Consider the following 20,958-nt stretch of genomic DNA (forward strand, 5'->3'; position numbering starts at 1 on the left):
AGTATTTGTATAAATTAAGTTTACTGGATATAGCCAAATTAAAATCAGATACGTCTGTAAGAAACTAGGAGTGCATGATAAGTCTGATGAAGACACAGAATCAGGACATTTGTCATGTTCACCATGTAGACTGAAATATGGACACGCTATTAGTGCATAATGGACCTAATGTTTTTGAATGAGGACCCTAAACAGGCACAGGCTGAGTTCTGTCCCACAGACAACCCCTCTTGTATATGTCAGATCAGGCAAGGGGTGGGAATATTATACTGTAAAAAAACTAAATTAGTTGTGACAGAGGAAGATTAAAAGGTGTGAAAAGCAGCCTCTAATAAAACACAGGAAGTATAATCCCTTCTGTCCGAGGTGTGTAAAACCAACGTGACATTACAAACACACAGACAAGGAGCTGTGGCTTTAACATCATGACGCAGCAGGTTAATTTTGTTTTTATTTATTGGCTGCAGTCAGCCAGGACAGGCAGCTTGATACATTAAATAAGGGAATGCTGAGCATATGTGGTGTTCTCTCTCTGGGGACAGTACAGGGCTGTTTGTTTTGATTGTTACATGCTGAACTATATATATTTTTTTACTGTATTTGTATTCAGCAATTGGCTTTTGCACGCATGGAATACTTTCACTTTTTTTTTTTTATTGTGTAAATTGTTGTCACGGTCACATGCCACAGTTCTGCTAAGGTCATTTCACATTTGCAAGTCAAACCATTAGCATACTCCAGCCAACAGATTAGTCTCCTGTCTGGTACTTTTCCATCAAGAGAAAATGTTTGCAGGGAAAAAAAATAAATACTTGAGCCGATTAAATATGCACACTGCTTTCTTACTTTCTCCCACAGAAAAGGCACTCCATGAAAATACTAGCAGTTTGCATATTTAAGTATTAGTCAGGAAACCAGTCTCCAATGCACAAACCTATTCACAAAACATTAAGATAACAGCATTAATGTAGCAGCTGAAGGAATTTAATTAGCAAAGGGCAAAAGTACAATGTCTGACCATTATGATTTTTTTCTTCATTTATGGTAATATTAGCTGGAAACCTGTAAATTCAGGCTGACAATTCAGTTTTAGTATTAGTATTTACCAAAAGCGATTTATTCATCTTCTAAAAACTCATAATCTTACTGTGGTATACTTAACATCAAAGTATTATACTGCTCCAATATTGTTTATAAAATGTAGACAGTCCCTAAGTGGTTTGTAATTGTTAGATGGTCCCCCAAACCGTAAACAGTTGAAAAGTTTAAAATGGCTGTCGGCATGTTGCCTGTGTTCAATAAGTTTAATAAACAACTTTAGCATTTAGATTGGACTCTTAGTGAATACATCAGACTTATGATCAATAATTCCACTCTGTACAGTCTTTGGATTTTGAGTTCTAAGGCCGTGATCTCAAACAGTAATCCTGGTTTGTGACAAAACTCTATATCACGCTGATGTTCAGGGATCAGCACCATGTCGAGTGCGAGTGGTGACGGACATTTACAAAATTAAAAAAAAACAAAAAACACACACATCCTGGCCACGGACAAACAAAACAGAAGTTATATACAATTACACGTACACGTGTGTGTGTGTGTGTTACACGTATTCTCTGCCACGGACATGCGTGTCTGTGTACGGACAAGTTGCCTACCCCTGCTGATGTTATTAGGGAATTCCATAGGAGAAGGTAAGGGAACGGCTAGTGTGAATTTCAATTACTGTGAGTTGTATTTTTTTTTAACTCCAAGTCAAGTCTAGTCTGTTTAGTGCTTATCAGATGCACCTACATGTTCCTGAAGTAGGTTAAACTCCTATAGATTGTTCTCATTCATAACAAAAGTCTCAAGAGATTGATTATATTAATTTCTTACAATTTACAAACTGATGAAACAAAATCCCTTTATACAACCAAGGGAGTTCCAACAACCTGACTGGTAACAGTCAGGTTTACTTACTGTATATAGTAAAAGTGCTAACTGCAATACCCTCTACATTCCTAGTTACAGTAACATACAGGAATATGCAACATTTAAATATCAGAAGGCAAGATTAATTAAAATGAAATCAGTACCACCTATATATTTTATTAAACTAGGTTTTTAAACTTCATAAAATTAACTAGGTTTCTATTTGAAACTGTGGAGCAATACGTCAACATGTTCAACGAGCAGCACTTTATTAGCCATGATGAATTCATGGGAAATAAAAAAATAGTCCTTCCTTCAGACGTGCAGGAAACTTCCAGAAGGCTGTGGTATAAACTACAAGGTTGCACCACATCTTCACTTACAATCATCCAAAATACTGCTTGAAATAAAATAGTCTATATTGGTCACAATACCCACATCAGATTGCCCAGGCCATAACATTACTAAATTTGTTTATATGTGTGTAAAGTATCGTGATGAAGTGGCTATTGTAGGTGGCAGGAAAGAGTCAGAAATTGAGATTAAAATGCTAAAAGTAAGCTTTTATTTAAGTCTCTGGTGAAAATTGGCAGTGCAAAAACACCCAATAATTATCAAAAACAAATCCACAAGCCTGTATTTAACATAGCTATTAAATCACTCTAATACCTCACTGGAGTCTCAAATCTTATACCCTCCCTTAACACTAGCCCAGCCCCAATCCACTACACCTTAAAGTGTAGTTTTATCAATCTTACAGTACCTGCATTTAACAGATTCATACATATTCAAATTTTAGGGTAATTTCCCTTTGTTTAAACATTATATACCCACCCATTAAGCATACTATAGTTAAAACCCAACTAAAGGATATATGTATTTCCCCCCGCATTAACTATTACTAAGCGTGCTCACGGCTATAATAAAGCCCGATCTCAACACACATCCCAAGACGGCTGCAAGGCGGTTTGTTCGCATTTATTCAAATCATGAAATTCATTAAAGTAAATAAATAAATAAAATATATATTAAAAAGCGCTTTAACAACCATTATTAAAGAGGCAGTCTTTAGGATAATGTATTTCTGTTATACAATGATGTACAATCACAGTGATGGAGTGTGTCTCTTGTTTTTACTCCGTCACATTGTGAAACATTCTTGCTTTAGGTTTGTTTCAGAAATGTAAAAAAAGTATGAGGGAGCTTTAAATGGCATTTGGAACTGGGGACCATCTAGAGAAAAAAAAAAACCTTGGACATGCAAGAATAAGAGTTTATAGCACTTTAGGAACTAGGATTTAAAGAAAAAAAACACACTGAACATCCCCCACATTTGGGTTGAAATGAGTTTATTAGTTTTACAAATGTTATCAGCTTGTAACAATTCACGTCTAAATTTATTCTAGAAATTCAAAACCAGAGAAAAAAAAATCTTTAAAATACAGAGTTCAAAAGTACATTCAACATTCAGAAAATCAACTGAAACCAAAATGAAGAATCTGTGTAATGTCAGTACTAAAGTACTTTTCTGAAACGGCAGAAGCAAAAGCTCAGGAGTGAAAGCAGATGCCACTTCTTTCTTACCGTTTTATTTAAATGCTTCAAAACACTTGCGCCTGCCACTTGGTTTCAAATCTATTGGTAAATTGCTCAGCAGTGTATTTATATAAAAAAAATATATATATATAAAAAAAAAGCCATCAAAAAAAGATACCAATGTATTGGCAAGCATTGGAGCTTTTAACTTAAATGGCAGAAAAGCCATACTCATTTCTTTGAATAAGGCTTCTTATTGCAGACCCTCCCCCCCTCCAAATAGCTCTACTTAAGTTCTCCAAGCCTTCCCCTCAAATCAATATTTATTACATTTTCTAATAACACTAACCATTGTGCAAACCTGCAAGAAGTGTGTGACCTAATGTTACAGAATAAAAAATTAAAAATCCTTCACCCCACAAAATTCACTTCGACATTAAAGGGGGGAAAAAATGACAGCAAAAAATATTGTATGCAATATGCAAAGGCTTTATGTTGCCATCAGCAACCCCCGCCCCCTCCCACCCACCCAAGATTCTAACTCCCCTCCCAACCCAGCTCACATGTACAGCTCCACTAAAACACAATTACATCACTAAACCTGTTTGAAATAGGTTCTGCAAACATTCAGTTGAAGTTGAAAGTTTTGGCAAAAGGACTCCACTCATTGGTCTCCGGGTTATACACTTCAATGGTGTTCAGGAACTCATTGCCATCAAAGCCTCCCACTGCCAAAATGAGCCTCCCCAGCACAGCCACACCAGCGTTGCTCCGAGCTGAAGTCATGCTGCCCAGCATCTTCCACTCATTCTTTGCCGGGTCGTACATCTCCACACAACTCAGGGCACGAGAGCCATCAAACCCACCAACAACAAACAACTTCCCTGCAAACAAAACATCACACACTAGTTTAAACCAGATCTGAAAATTAGGTTTCCTAGGTGCAGGTTTAAATGTCATCTAAGAAGAGGACTAGTGACTGAATGATGATGAGGATTAAACCTGCATAAGCCTATATATTAACAGTACTTCTCTATTCGAGACAGGACTTGATTAAAATCTTGGTGCTATTGGTTTTATTGGCATCATATTTTATAGTGTCATTCACTCTAGCATGTAGTGTCTATGCCATCCAGTTGGCTAAGTATCTGCAAAGCCAATCAAAACAATTAAAATAGGGCAGCAGTGTGGAGTAGTGGTTAGGGCTCTGGACTTTGACTGGAGGGTTGTGGGTGTACCTGCTGGTGTACCCTTGAGCAAGGTACTTTACCTAGATTGCTCCAGTAAAAACCCAACTGTATAAATGGGTAATTGTATGTAAAAATAATGAGATATCTTGTAACAATTGTAAGTCGCCCTGGATAAGGGCATCTGCTAAGAAAGAAATAATAATTAAATAAAACACTTAAATAATTTAGTCAGATTGACCAAAGAAAAAAAAGGGGTCAAAATTCACCCTCGTAGATGGCAACTCCTGCTCCACGGCGAGCCACATTCATGGGACTGATGAGCGTCCAAGTGTTGTTCTCAGGGTTGTAGCGCTCCACTGTGTTGAGGCAGTTCCAGGCCTCGGCGCCACCGATGGCGTACATGAAGTTATTCAGCTCACACACTGCTGCCTGATGTCTCCCTGCATTGAAACAATTTTATTTTTATAAAACACCAAAATGGGGGATAAAAGGGTGCCAATTTTAAGTCCCCTACAACTAAAACATGTCCCATCATTGTATTTAACCCTTTGCGGTCCATTTATTAATTGCGAGTCAGGCACGTCAGGTCTAATTAATTCACACGCGCAGTTAATTTTAGACGCGCTGTTTAAAAGTATTTTTTTCCCCCCAGTCAAAACGGGTTTAAATGGCCCGCATATCAACAAAGCACTCACTAGGCATCTCCAGCCCCGCCCCACCCTTTCGTTTGCTATAGCGTTCACCTATGTAAGAAATAAATAATAATAATAATAATAATAATAATAATAATAATAATAGTCGTACATACCGATCAATCATCTCTGGATCACTCGTTTTATCACCAAACTCCTCAATAATGCGATCCAAGTCATTATTTTATTACTATAACATCTCAAAAAAGCTCTGCAAATGTCCGTGTTTTCTGTGCGCTGATTCAGTCAGCCAACTTGTTTACTTACGACCCGCCCTGTTATCTGATACCAGATACCATGTATGACTAATCATGATATACGCCTTCCCCCCCCCCCCCCCCCGACTTGTCTCGGCTCCTGTCGCTCCCACTCGGCAAATGAATGGTTTTCTCGGCTTTTTCCAGAGAAAAAACGACTAGACATCCATTTATTGCATTGCTATAATGATGTCGGACCCAGTCCGACAAAGGACCTGTGAGGAATAATTGCAATGTCGGACCCAGTCCGACAATGGACCGCAAAGGGTTAACAATCAAAACGGCTTCGAATAAATAAAGACAGACTACTTTAAAGCATGTACAAATTTTATTTTATTTCCATTACTTACGTATGTTCAGAGGAGCACAGTTTGTCCAGGATTTTGCAACTGGGTCAAAAGCATCACAGTTTTTCAGGCCCTTCTGTCCATATGGATCTGATCCACCCACAATGTACAATTTATTGTTTAACGCGCAAACACCTAGAAAGCAAACAAGGTCTCATGAGATATGAAGTACATGCTGTTGGTAAAATATAATTTACAACTGCAAGTATTGTTGGTTTGTATGTATGCTTGTCGGAGACCCACAGGAGGGAGTCAAACAAACTTTAGACCTACTGTGGTCAATTCAAATATACCTGCATTGCAACGGTTTGTACGTAGCTCTGGCACCTGAATCCAGTCATCAGCATTTGGATCATATGTCTCTCCACAGCTCAGTTCATCGGAGTGTCCGTTTGAACCACCCATCACATACAACTGACCCTGCATGAAAAAGGAGGAGTTACTTACATTTGGAAATGGAGCCCTACAAACACTACTGTAAAATCAGATGTATCTTTCAGAAACACTAAAGGGTCACAGAAATAGTCTATTAAAAGCCGCCAGAAAAGACATGGCTGGACCTTGCCAACAATAGCAAATACATGTTAGTCAGCATCTCACTTTGCAGACCTTTTCTCTGGAAGAACCAAGGATGGCTGGGAAAACTGCTTAAGTATGTGATTTGCTACAGCATATTCTTCAAAACAACAAGTAGCAGATTTTAAATTTTATCTATGTCAGCGCCTGTGCTTGTTGCAGTACCATTAACACCGCCATCTGGAACCGCGCTCTGGGTGTCCTCATCGGAGCAGTGAAAGTCCAGCAGTCTTTCTTGGGATCGTAGCATTCCACTGTGCGAAGACACTCCTCACGGTTGTAACCTCCTGGGAAGAAAAGGAAGTGGGTTAGGGCTAACAGCAAAAAAGCATGTTTGATATCTCACCCTAATTTAGCCATTGTTTCTACTCCTGAGCCATTGCCAGTTAGATTAAGCTCCAACTCTCCATGCAGGTGTTTTTTTGATGATGGGGCAGAGTTAAAACTGTCCTTGAACGTTACATAAACCTGATGAAGACAAATTGTCAAAGATTAGCAAGTGGGTACCTGCTGCAATCAGCTTGCCATTGAGCTCTGAAGTCCCGAGCCCTGAGCGAGCATATTGCATGGGCGACAACAACTTCTCCTCCAGCTCCTCGAGCTGCACCTCGAAGCTCATGCTCTTCAGCAGGCAGGGGGTGCTGGACGGGGAGCTCTGGGGGCTGTTGCGGCCATGCAGGAAGATCACAGAGAGCACTCCATTCAGGACAGCCAGGCACAGGTAGGTGTTGTCTGGTGGGAGTGGGATGTGGTTAATATTAAATTATTTCCAAAACTAAGGGGGGGGGGAGGCTGCAATAGAAGCCTTATTCAAAGAAATGATATATAATTATGCCTTTTCTGCCATTTTTAAAGTTAAAAGCTCCAATCTGACAAGTTTTACCTTTAAAAATTACTTACTTGTTGTCTTCTCTGAGGCAATGTATTTCCACTCGTGCTTGCACATCGCAGCACTTGGAGAAAGACATCCAGAGGAGCTGCTGCTCATCTGCCTGTGGTCATTCTCGCGAAGAGGCTTCTTCTGCAAAACCAAAGGGGAGCTACAGAAACCTAGCTAGTGACAGCATCCCTAATACACCTCCTCCAGGAGACTACACGCCAGCTGTAGACCCAAGTGAGACACATCTACCCACAAACCTCACACAGCGCAGTTTGCCTGTTATAGCACACCTGGGCTTCTTCCAATACGAAAGCTGCAAAATTGGCTTGATAAATGTACCTTTCTTTTCTTAAATTTGAGCTCTTAAGCACTTGAGGGGGAATTTTTGCAATGTTTCATGGCTGAATCCGACAGCAAGGTTAACACTGGACAGAAATTCTAGGTTGCCATCCCATAAACAAAATGTTTATTCCCTCACCCATCTATATAAAACAACTTACATTTATTATGTAAGCAGACCATGCAAAACCTCTCATCCAACTAAAAAATCCAATGCATGTAGTCAATGGGTTACTCTGAATTATCTTTCTCGTTAGGGCTGTTAAACACTTATATAATACCCAAATCAAAACACTGAAGATTATAGCTTGAAGCCACAGACTTTAGGTGTACTATAAAAGGCCACTTAACCTCCGTCCAGATTGTGTGGGTTCTGTACCTTAACAAACTGGATGTGGTCATCATTGCCAAACACCTCAGTCTGTCCGTCAACCAGATTCCCATCAAGCAGTTTGTGATCCGCTGAGTAGTACAGCGTTTGAACCTGCAAAACAGCAACAGAAGACCCATGTGGCTGTCTCCATAACAACAGAAACCAGAGGAACAAACGCAGTGTTCTACACAGCTGGGAGTGCAGGCGTGGGCAGAAGCTGATGGAGAAAGAGGTCTTTAAAAAAAATAATAAAAAAAAAAATCTACTAAAAAAAACAGAAAGAAATCTGGGGGGGGGGGGGGGGGGTTGGGGGGGGCCGCTCTGGAAATCCAGTTTCTCCAGACGACTGTCTCAGCATCCACAATGACCACGTTTCTCAGTAAGTCAGGTCTACTGAACCACAACAAAATAGTGCTTCGTACAAAAAGTCTATTACAATTTCATGAAGATCCATCTAATGCATTACTAATCACCTCTGCTGTTGAAAATCAATTCACAAACATTGCCTCAACGTACAAAAATACTACAGACCAAAAGCAGACCATCCCCTCTACTCCCCCCACCACACACATTTAGTTATGAATAGAGATTGCACAACAGAGAATTGACAGTCAGTGGTTGGTACGTAGACTCCACCGTTCATAAAGAGGCTGGTCAGAAACAAGGCTTACCCGACATTTAAATACATTTAAACAAGGCAAAACTATTTGGAGAAATTTAGCAGTTAAGCTTTGGATAACAAACACACATTCTACATACATATTTCAGAAATCCAGAATCACAAATAAATTCCAATACAGATGCATTTATATGACAATATGGCTGATGCGCTGAACACAGCAGTGTTATTAACCAATCAGCTGTAAAGATTGTTTAGTTTTATAATGCTGTAAAGATGCACTGTGCTGCATTTTTGCAAAATAAGTTTGTTTTATCCAGTGCTACTCCAAATGAACATACACTGCTACTAATTTCAAGAAAAACACTTCCTGCATCCTCATTTGCATCAAGAGTATCAAATAAAAAGCACGAAACTAAGCACAAGAACGAACAATGCAGGTTAATCAAGGTTTGATTTGTGTGTGGGTGAGGGGCAGCAGCACTTGCAAAGGTTCCATTCACTACATACAAATAGAATACTAGTTTAAGGACTACCAAACCTTAACTTAAACACTGTAGCAATGTTCATTGTCACAAGTGCCAGTTTTATAATATTTGTGCCAGGTTTTAAAAGATGCATACATGGCAGGTGAAAGGCAAGATTTTCCAGCAGCAGATATTTTATTAGCCTCCTACTAATGCTGTAAGGAGTAAATACGATTAGTTTCATCTTTTTCTGGCAACACATGGGACTGCCGAGTTGTTTTTGTTGTGGGCAGGACTGAAGCTGCTTCTTTATGACTCATTACCCAGGAGGATTCTTTCTTGCTTTCTTCAGTCTTGCAAATCCTGCAGTGGTTTGGTTACTAAACCTAGGGAAAGATAAATCAATGCGGAGGAATAGCCATTAGAATTGTACCTACTTTTGGGGAATAAAATTCTAAAATTGTACCTGTGAAGAATGCAACGTTAGGAATATTAACCTTTCCCTCCGTGTTGCTATTGCATCAACTACTTATGCAAAGAAATGTTAAATTGAAGCATGTTGTGAAGCAGCAAGTAAAAGTCAAGACAAAAAAAAATTAGCCACAGACTGAACAGGTGTATTCTGCTCACCTGGAAAACCTCACAGGATTTTCAGTTTAGGGACACCTACTGCAAAATTTAAATTCTTTAGGGCCAATGCTTAAAGAAACAAACAAAACAAAAACAGTGCCAAAACAGAACCAACCCTCAAACATTACAAAGTTGTTAAACATCATATGACTTGACACACAGTATATTACACTGACCTCCTCCATCAGGCTCTCCAGATGTTCTCCGTTCTCCCAGATGCTGCGCTGCACCCAGCCGATTACCTTGGAGTACAGTTTACCATTGCTAGGCAGACTGGCATTGTCTTCAAGCACTACCTCTAACTGCAATGAAAGAGAGGAACATTTACAGACCGAGTGTAATCCAAAATAAAATTGTACCTTCATCAGGAGTTGTATAGAAAATCTAAAACGGATCTTCACCATTTCAAAAAGGTAAAATCATCTAAAGATTAAACGATTTTATTCAAGCCATACCACAAACCACCTTAGCAAAGATCATTGTATGGATGTACTACGCAATACAAATCACTCCAAAGAGTTTTGTCTAAATGCTACCAGCATCCAGAAAACACACCTTCAGTCGGGGGAGTTTGAGAAAGTCATCCTGCTCAGAGACCTCCAACAGGTGTTCCTGGATGTATGAATCAATCTTTTCCAAGAGGCGTCCATCTCTCATGCAACTTGCAAAGTTACGGTAAGTGATGCAACTCTGGCAGTCCATCTTTGACAATAAATAATCACCACATATCTAGGCAAAAAAAAAAAGTGTTTCAGTATTTGCAGACCAGTGAAATGTATATTTCAACAGTAGCTTACAGGTTGTTTTTTTATCTAAATAACTTATTTGGTAATGTAAGCACTAGGTTAACCGAATAAAACAATTTAAAAGAAACTAGAAGTGCTCTTAATTTTATTATGCAGGTTAGGAATATTACATGGAAATCAACAGTGCAATCCAAGAACATACTTGTTTTACTCTATCCATCTTTAGCTTCTTTGATGCAGAGTACACATCCTTAACCAGTTCCTTATCAGCTTTCAGTCTGTGAATGACAAAAAGTAAAGTCAACCTCCACGTGTCCAGCATACTGTTCACCACTCTGTCAGGCCACCTACCCAAAGAGAATTAAAAGTATCCAGTAACACACAATGAAAAACTTTTGTCTCCAAACAGAGCAATGGACTTTGCATGGACCGGCAAACTATGGCCCCATGTGGGTCAAAATACAATAGTCAGAAAGACCAACAGAAAATAACTATACAAAATTTTCTGGGGGGACAGCCAGCAGACAAACCAGAACGCGACAGCTTAAAAGTAATCAAATTTAATTACACATTACTCTGATGGATGGCCATCCCTAACCAAAAGAAAAGCTGTACATGCAGATATTTGTACTTATAACCCTTTTAGTAAACAAGGATGGTGTATGGCACGAATGTAACATTTTTATATACAAAGCTTACTGCGCAGTGTAGGCATAGTTGAGCAATATTTCAACTGCCTCAGGGTTCAGGTCATCTAACTTCACATGGAAGACCCCTTGGGAGTCAGTGTCGCTGTTGAAGATTTCAAAAAGGTAGGGGCTGCAGCAAGCGAGGACAGCACGGTGAGCCATGAGTTCATGCCCACAGACCTGGGAACAGAATAAAGTCACATTCACAACAGGTTTCATGTCAAGATAACAAGTACAAGTCAATTTTATTAACTGTAAATGAACAAACTAGACCATATATATGTTACCCACTTGAAGTCTGACATCACAGAACTGTCCACTCTTGCGGAGAGCATTCATTTTGGCAACTGTTGAATCAAGGAAACTTTCATCTTCAAAATTTAAATATCCGTTGGGAATCATTTTGTAAACTCTAAAAACCTTGGATAAAAAATAAGGAAACAAATTATTTCTGGGACATTCATATTTACAAGTTGATAAATGCAAGTTGACAAATGCAAAAAATATAAGCAAGATGTCTAAAGTACTGCATTATTTATTTATTGACTTACCCAAAAAAGGATGCAATGACAACACAAGTTTGGTGACAGGTGGAGAAAAGCCAAGAAAAATCCAAGGCACTGAAATTAGACCAGGATCCTGAATCTTTTTAGAGGAAGGAGTGAGAAGAAATGCTTTCTGACAATGTGTCCCCTAAATCAGGCAACGGTGGTGCCAAAACAAACTATCAGGCTTAAAGCAGATGTAATCAAGTCTTTAGGAGCACAGTGGCTATAGAAAAGTAGTTCTTCTGTGATAATCCTGCATTATAACCTGAAAAGAAAAAAATGAAACACACACATTACAAACACACAAAAAAAGGTTAATCTTGTAAAATCACCCACTAGACTTTGTCTAAACATTTATCTAGGTCTTCAAATTTTAGATTCCCTACCAAAACCTTATGTCGTCTTCAAACTGTCCTGTTGCAGAGTGAAGATACCATACAATGAGACCAGACTTACTGCCAGAGTGCTCACTTGCTCTCTAATTAACAAATAAATGCTACCCCTGTGGTTCCAGAGACACTGCCCCAATGCAAGTTACAAAAAATGTAAGACATTTGGTATTTTGTATTTTACTACGCCAAATAACTTGTTATATGTTATATATTTTTAGATTATATAACAGAATTTAAGACACCCTAAAGTTGTACACTCTGTTGTACTAAAACAGTATTAATATCTATTTGCTCAAAATGACGTGGTGCTGCTGATGGTAAACAGAATTATGAAACGATCAGTCTTATTGCGTAAAAACACAAAAATGTACCAATACAGGTTAGTATTTAAGAGCAGAGAAGAGGAGTTTAATTTTCGCACCGGATAAATAAAATATGTATAGCAACACAATTAAAAAAAAAAAAAAAGTATTTTAATACTATAACGTGTTATTGGATTTATAGCTACGTCAATGACATTGCACAAGTAAGCTTCCAATGCTGTTTGTTACTACTGATTACACATGGAGTTTGCAAAAAAAACCTGTCCACTTACCTAAGAAAATACTCTAAATAACTTGTTTAAACAAAACTACTTTGATAATAATTTATTAGGCTATCCTCCTGCAGTCGCTTGTCTTTACTAATTTTAATGGAGACATTGGTCGTGTTTTTATACCACAGCCTTGTCAATAATATATAAAATAAATAAATACATACATAAATAAATAAATACATACATAAATAAATAAATAAACCAAAAAAACAAAACAAACAAAATCTGTGATAAGTGATGTTACAATAAAGTTAAAATACAGTATCAGTTCACAAAAAGATTCAGACACTTTGCTAAGGCTGTAAGTATCATCGCTTGATTTAGAAGCATATTTGCAGTTGAAAAATGTGTTAACTGTTGTAAAAATAATTGTGGTGTATAATAAAATAAAAGCTATTAATACCGTAATGTACCTAAACCCCAGTAAACAAAAAAATAAACAGTATACCAACCCATCCCTAATCCTGCCTGCTTGTAAAATGAAAAAGCCACCACATCCCTGCATCTAGAACCAGAGTCACGATGGTGGTAGCCTGTCCAAGTATTTTGGGATCACATGCTGAAAATGTCAAATGCTTAACTTCCGAATGCTGTGCCAGTCAGAACTGATAAATCAGATCTGAACAGGTTGCAACAACAGCTGCTAGACTGCAATAAAGGGCAATACTAGGGTCTCCCATTTCATGGAATCCGCCTTTTTCTGATCAATAAGACTTACACAAACATTACAAATACCACTTAAATCAATTCCACTTAAAACAAAACAAACACACACCACACCCCTTTAAATTATCTGTTTTTTTCTTTGTCCAGAAGTACATACTGTATATAGAATTACTTACTTGAAATTGCTATATACTGCAACAATTTAAATAATGTATTAATGGTCTACTAGCATGAGTGGAGATTTGAAAAGGCAAGATATGTACTTGGATATTGTGGTCAGTTGATAAACAAGACATTTTCCAAACTGTGAAGGCTTAAATCTTCACCTATTGGATCACTGGTCAAGAACAAATGTTAACTTGGAGAGGATATTTGTTTCTCTATACCCTATTCATGTACAAAGGGGCAACTCACTATATGGAATTTGATGTGTGACTGACTAGAAAATCCTCCATGATTAGTGAACTTGACAGTTGCCAGCAGCAGTAGTCAATATCTTGGCTAACGGACCCAAACACACAAGCTGAGAATCCTATGTGTCAACTGATATTGAACAGTAATAAAAAGCACATACAAATGTGCATGACCGAGTAAGATTTGGGGTCCATTACTGAAGTGTTTTCTGCAGGCAGTCAGGCATGGAGAAATAAACCTGTCATGTGACCTGGAATCCCAGCCAGCTGTGAATCTGCCCACAGCAAGACTGCACATCAGCCAAACAGCTATCCAGCACAACAAAGATGTATAGGCTTTGTATCACTTTCAACATGGATATACTTAAATCATGGCAGCCTTGTGATACGAATTCAGACGATTATTCTGTGGGGTATTATCGCAATATTTTACAAAGAACCACATAAAAAAAAATTCTTAGATTTAAAATGTTAAAACTATTAAACTAAAAACGTGTTTTACAATATTATAAACCAAATAGAAAAGATATGGTGCTTAATTATAACACAACATTTACAAAACAATATTTTAAATACTTAACTAAGTTTTTTTTAAAACACCTACAAAAACACAGGTATCAGTTACTGTAGATAAAAAGTGCCATTTAAATCAATTGGTCCTTATATATATATATATATATATAGGGGGGCGGTATTTTTCACATGATTAGTTTGGGTGTTTCTCATACTTGTTAGTCTGATTTTAAGGATGTTGAATGTCTTGTTCCCAAATCCAAGCGCTACACTATTATTGGGTTAAAACGCATTTATAAAAATTAAGCTGGTCACAACAGCCTGAACTAAGTTTTACCCCATTACCAGTAATTGAGCATATGAAAATGAATAAATAGAAAAAAATGTGAATAGAGACTAGCTGTGGTGAGCCTCTCCTTACAGCCTCTCCTCATTTAGAACTCTCAAAATAATAATAATAATAATAATAATAATAATAATAATAATAATTGCGTTGACAACAGATTTCAGAACCACAATAACGACGCCAAGAGTCAGAACCCAGGGGGTTTTAAAATGCAGTCGGTTTATGACTAATATTTGGTTGCTGTACAGGTCAGCAGTAAACATGAAATTATACCGTGATTATCTTTATCATCATATCACAACACCCATTGTGTAGTAGTTTAGCCAATGAAAACCAGAGGATTCAGTTCCAAACTAAATTTTAATCATGGAACACTGAGCAATTCCCTTCCGACTACCATAGAGGGATCTCAAGAAATACCAATAGTGTTGACCTATCCTCAAACCAGATTAGAAGCTAGATAGTGTCTTCTTGTCCTGGTACAGTGTATGATTCATTGTTGGGATGTGGGAGAACACAAGCACTATGGTAGTTTCTTGGCTTTGTTTTTACAGGTTAGGCAACTGCTGTAAGTTAACAGCTGAAGACAATTTAGTTTAAAGAATCATATGTTTTGTTTTAGTTTTCCCATTGCATTCAATGGTTGAATTAGGAAAGATGAACATTTAAGATACTGTGCCTCCTTTACAAGAAAAAATAGGACTTGGTCAATGCCACGGTTTTGATATATTATACATGTTAGTAAGAAACATTCCCTGCAAAGTCTAAATACAGGATTCAAGAGAGTATCATGAAAGAGATTACAATTTACACTCTCAAAGAGATTGTGGACCGACAGACCCTCCTGATAAGATTTGAATCATGTTTCTTTCTCTATGTTAAAGTGCCATCAAGGTACATTGTTCCAAGACAGAGCAAGTTATAGTTTAAAAAATAAGAGATGTAGTTTAAATAATCTCTTCCACTGTGTAATTTGGGTCAGTACATGATTCAATGGCTTGTTTTACAGGTAACCATTACCCTCGTCTCTTCTGCCTGCCAAGGGAATTTTGCACATAAGCAAGCACATACATTTCCTATGACATGCTTTTTGTGAAAAGGGAAATTGAATGCACTTCTGACTGTATAAACATTTTAACAAACCATTTATTCAAATCTGTTTCTGAAGTAACCAAAATAAATATAGTTCCACACAGTTAAATTCACCCTAGTCATTTCATTACAAGTATACAAGGCACTGTAACTAGTAGTTTCACACCAGACTTCTACATTGTAGTTAAACATAAACCAGACACATGGAAAATATGCAAACCACACAACTGAAACACGCTCCCCTGCCTCCAGAGCCCGCTCCTTCTCAACCCTCGCCCTGCAGTGGGGGAATGACCTTCCTACAGATGTCAGGACTGCCCAGTCCATGACCACATTCCGGCACCTGTAGAACTCCTCTGTCCCCCCCCCCCCCCCCCCCCCCCCGACGACACTTATCACCCTTCCTTAAATGTGCTTTACTTGCTCTTATCTGCCCCCTATTTTACTGCATTTAATCCTGTACTTTAGAGTACTGTAATCTGTCAAGTGTTATTTAATCTGTAGTATTTTGTATTTAATTATATCCTGATCGTATTTTGTTATACTTGTACTTGCTAGAACCAAAGTCATTGTATTTATCTTGCTCTTAATTGTATTACTTGTACTGTGATTCTTGAAATGTATTTGTTTAAGACTAAGTTGCACTGGATAAGGGCGTCTGCTAAGAAAAATAATAATAATAATAAACCAGAAGCATGGAAAATATGCAAACCACACAAGTGAAACAATGGCGTACAGAACAAGGTGCACTGTGCACAGGAAACAATCATAAGCAAGTTCTACTGAAATATAACATCCTCGGGTTAGACTTCGCACCTGGCAACCACTAAGTTTACTGCCTCATCAGATCAGACAGTTCTGCAGGCTGCACGTAGGCTACCCTTCCACAGGAAACTAGTATACAAAGCCTATTTTAATATTCACTCCTAGCTTAATCTATTAAAGTAATACATATATTTACTAAAGCAAAACTGTATAAACATACAAAATACACATTCTCGATACTTCGTGTTGGGAGTTATCCCACAAAATACTAGTATAGTACAAAAACACCTTACTGTATTAAAAGAATGACCTTGCAAGAGCAAGGACTAAACCAGGGTTGCTGGAAGCACTGTTTTGCAATAATAATAATAATAATAATAATAATAATAAAACTATTTTACAGTTGAGACGTGTAGGAAAGGCGTGCACTTAAATGTGCGTCACAATATCCTGTCTGCACCTGTACTGAACAAATGAAATGCACCTAGTGCTGTAATTACAGTATGAGTAAATAGACCCTGGTCAATAGAAGCACCTAGATCAGCATTGCACACTTTCCAGATAAGTTGCGAGGGTTCAGCGGTACAACTACAAGAAGTGATCTGAATGTAGCACTATTGCGAATTCTAGTTATGGGTTAAATTAAATGTGTTTAAAGTACGATGAGCCAATAAATTTGCATCCCCATGTTGTAGCACCGCCTTCCCTTCCATGCTCCACAACAAGCAAAACTAGGGCAGGACTACAAAAGGAGGTCTCCAAATCTCCAAACAATTTAAAAAATGATGCGTTTCAAAATTAACACGGAAGAACCGAGCAATTTTTAAACTGCATTTAAAATTATATATACAAGTCTTTATAAAAACAAAATCAGAACGCAATATCTCGGCGGTTGAATAAAAAAAAAATGCACAAAATTCACGACACAGTTTTGTATGTTATTACAAAGTTAGGGTTCGGTTTTTACAGCATCAATGTAGGCTACACAAAGTAACGCAACGAGTCTTAATATAATTAAGAAGTATCTTCTGACTTTAACTGCGCGTTAAACCTCACTGTTTAACGACTAGGCCAAAATACAAAATAAACCTGTGAAGAGTATTACCATCCTTTAAATTGAATACCAGATAGATATAACGTGTTCACGTGACACACAGGTGTACAGTCAAGCCATCACATCAGTACAACAACCACGACTTGGATTTCATTTATTAGCAGATAATCAATTTCTAAAAGTATGGCCAGAAAACCTAAATTGCAGCCTAAATAGAATGATTCATTTAACCACATTAAAACACACACATATAAGTAAGTATTTCCTTACCTGGTTTCTGTGTGAGTAAACAATTGTACTCATATTTAAAGCAAATTCGGCGCTGTGATAACAATGTGGATGCTTACTCTGTTTCTTTCCTGCGGCAAGGAGAATACTATTAACTACAGACTCGAAACAGCCCTCACTTCCTCCACACAAAGAACTAAACTGCACAGGCGCGCTCCACTTAACAAAACCACGGGACCGCCGCTCTTGAGGTGACGTCACAGGGCCAGTGCAGGAGGCATGGAGTTTGACATCGCCAATATCATGCTGTAGCAGGGGCGGGATCAGCTTTTCGGCCTCAAGCTTTTTTAATTTCTTTTACGTCAGTTATGTGTGATAGCTGAGGGAGTTGAGTTATTGACACTGGCTTATAGTGTACCATGGAATCATTAAACAGAAGCAATCGAACAAATAGGTTACTGGTAGTTGAAATAATTACCCAGGTCGAGTAGTTGCTTCTTTGTGGATGAAATAAGGTCAATGTGACTGAGTTTCTTTCGGATGACAGTAATTGAATAGCTTTGCCTCCCATATCCTGTATAACCATTCATATATTATCAATGCTCGTTTTTACCTTTCTTTCAGACTCTTGGTCTAAAAATGCGAATAGCAGCTTGAAGAACCATGCCGCCTCTCTGTTAAAATGTCTAGCAACCTCTTGGAAGGTTCAGAGAATTAGAGATGAACACCTTGTCCGAGGACGATGATGATGATGATGACCTACTGTAGTGCTCTGCATCTCTTATAAGTACCTTCTGTGGCAAGGCGGGGTGTGACGTAGTTATAACCGACATACGCTCCAAGGGGGTAAGACTTCTTTGTAGAAAAGGTAAGGATTACAGTCAGACAGTTTGAACAATAATAGGATTAATGGATCAAAACTGCAACATGAGCTTTGCAGAGGGTGCTATTGACTGCTTATAATGAGCACCTGTAGAATGCAGTGACAGGGCAATTGTAGTAACCAGGGTTACAGAATAATGCAATGATGTACAGAGGGTTCCTAACAGCCTGCTAAGCAACAGGGATTGTCAACAAACAATATTTACTGTAGTTTAATTAAAAGCAGAGCAGACCATTTTAAATACCGGTACATTAAAAAAAATAAAAAGAGTCTTACAAAAATGCAAAATGTTATTGGAAGGAATACTCTCTCTCTCTCTCTCTCTCTCTCTCTCTCTCTCTCTCTCTCTCTCTCTATATATATATATATACACATAATAATTCAAACAGTAATAACTTGAGCCAAGTAGGGTGGCTGGATATTGTGTTGCTTAACCTAGCAGGCTTTGCATAAGGAGACATTTGGTGGCTTTGGTGATCATTGGGCAGGATGGAATACCAAAGTGACATACTGTACACTTGCTCAGACTATTTTCCTTGCAAATCAGCAAATTGTGTTATGACAGTACCCATTTGACATCAGTGGCCTCCTTTGCCTGCTTAATACAAAGTAGGGTAGTGACTGGAAAATGAAAGCATTGTTATATATATATATATATATATATATATAGTTTTGTTATCAGGACATTAACTTCTGGCTATGAGATGCATGAAAGCATTTTTTTTTCTTAAACAGTATGAATGTTAAGAACTCATAAAATGTCTATTTCAACAGACACTCATTTACCTTTCAATGCATTATTAATACTGTGTGAAGGCCAGCAACACAATCCAATATTAAGAGAGCACCGCCTGTCAGCATTTAAAATCAAATACCAACAACAGACCTTTATCATTTATTCCTTCTTTGTGGTTTTATGCAGCTTTCTATATCTTGGATGTCAGAATCAATTCCATCCAGGAACAGAGTAACTGACTTTAAGAATTAGATTCATTGCTCATAGAAGGTGTATTTATCTATGTATCTGAGCATTCCAAACCTGGTTTCTACAAATGCTGTTCTGTGTCTGACTCTTTATTTACTTAGTTTAACTGTTATTTAATTCAGCTGAAACATTGCTATGCCAATCTTTAACTACGCACAAAATAAGAGGGAAGCATGATTGGTTTATTTGTTTTAAACAATAGGCCGGTCCCTCTGTGGCCATGGTGATTGTTAGTTTTTTGTATATCCAGTTTATAACCTAAATCAAACAGTAGAATAGCTACTCATTTCTTCTGGTACGTGTTTTTAAGTCATTTGCTAGCCAACACACTTGAACAAATCATTTTAGGAAAAATCTTTTGTAGCAGAAGTTTTGCTTTTGTGGATGAGGAAAAAAAAAGTTACAAGAACTAGATGTCTACAATTATTTTAGCAATTTTTTTTTGCAAAACTCCAAAAAGGGCTGATTTTCCTCTAATGGCACAGGAAATTTAGTTCCAATACATGGTAAAATGGATCCCATAGCATACCAAAAGATATTGGCCAATCATCTGAAAACCTCCGCTACAAAACTTGGTTTAAAGTGCAACTGGACATTCCAACACAACTACGATCCAAAGCGCACATCAAAATCTACTTCAGAATGGTTAAAGAAGAATAAAATCAAGGTTCTGGAATGGCCTAGTCAAACTCCATTTGGTATGAGTTGAAGAAGGCTGTGCACAAGACAAGTCTTTGGAATTTGAATGATGTGGAACAACTTTGCGCTGAAGAATGGTAAAAAATCTCAAAAGAATTATGCCAAAAGCTAATTGACAAATATCCTAATTGTTTAGAGGTTATTATTGCTAAAGGTGCCTCAACTAGCTTGTGAGGGAGGAGACCCTCACATTTGTCTCAGTATGTATCTGGACATTTTCTGCAAATTGTTTTTTAACTGTTTGTGTATTGTGTTGCTGAACCTTGGGTCTAGTAAGGAAAATAATAAAAACAAAATTCACTTACCTGGTGTATCGGGACTGGAGGCCTGTGGTTGGGAGTGTCCTGAAAAACAAAAGAAGGGTTAATCAAGAGTACTGTTTAGACAGTTGGTTTGGAAGGGTGCACACTTTCAGAACAATGGATTGCGGTACTATTGTTAAGATAAAATGAACAACAGTTATTTTAATATGCATGTTTATGATATGCAATGGTTTAGGCAACCTGAGTTGGGTGTGGTGGTAT

At 37.8% G+C, this 20,958-nt stretch overlaps 1 protein-coding gene across 3 annotated transcripts; it reads right to left on the bottom strand.

Moving 5' to 3' along the window:
• Positions 1-3,981: 3,981 nt before the first annotated feature.
• Positions 3,982-20,759, bottom strand: LOC117417112 (influenza virus NS1A-binding protein homolog A-like). 3 transcript variants are annotated; one of them, XM_059034830.1, is made up of 15 exons: positions 20,740-20,759; positions 11,807-12,068; positions 11,547-11,675; positions 11,266-11,435; positions 10,769-10,844; positions 10,376-10,549; positions 9,997-10,122; positions 8,111-8,215; positions 7,413-7,533; positions 7,020-7,244; positions 6,678-6,799; positions 6,230-6,356; positions 5,940-6,071; positions 4,907-5,080; positions 3,982-4,334 (listed from the first exon to the last, which is right to left on the bottom strand). In XM_059034830.1, the coding sequence occupies exons 3-15, from the start codon at positions 11,655-11,657 to the stop codon at positions 4,078-4,080; spliced, it is 1,920 nt and encodes a 639-aa protein (XP_058890813.1). In that variant the 5' UTR covers positions 11,658-11,675; positions 11,807-12,068; positions 20,740-20,759; the 3' UTR covers positions 3,982-4,077. The 3 variants fall into 3 exon arrangements, with proteins under 3 accessions (XP_058890813.1, XP_058890814.1, XP_033884804.3); XM_059034831.1 differs by lacking the exon at positions 20,740-20,759 and adding an exon at positions 18,481-18,499; XM_034028913.3 differs by lacking the exon at positions 20,740-20,759 and adding an exon at positions 17,910-18,093.
• Positions 20,760-20,958: the final 199 nt, after the last annotated feature.

The sequence above is a fragment of the Acipenser ruthenus genome, chromosome 12 (assembly GCF_902713425.1).
Source record: "Acipenser ruthenus chromosome 12, fAciRut3.2 maternal haplotype, whole genome shotgun sequence".
In the NCBI taxonomy this organism is placed as follows: domain Eukaryota; kingdom Metazoa; phylum Chordata; class Actinopteri; order Acipenseriformes; family Acipenseridae; genus Acipenser; species Acipenser ruthenus.

Excerpts from the sequence above, each read along its gene's own strand:
- LOC117417112 (XM_059034830.1), bottom strand. The coding sequence starts at position 11,657 with ATGATTCCCAACGGATATTTAAATTTTGAAGATGAAAGTTTCCTTGAT. Across the intron at positions 10,845-11,265 it reads AACTATGCCTACACTGCGCA|ACTGAAAGCTGATAAGGAAC; the intron begins GTAAGCTTTGTA and ends TGTCATTCACAG. Across the intron at positions 7,245-7,412 it reads TGCCTCAGAGAAGACAACAA|ACAACACCTACCTGTGCCTG; the intron begins GTAAGTAATTTT and ends CACTCCCACCAG.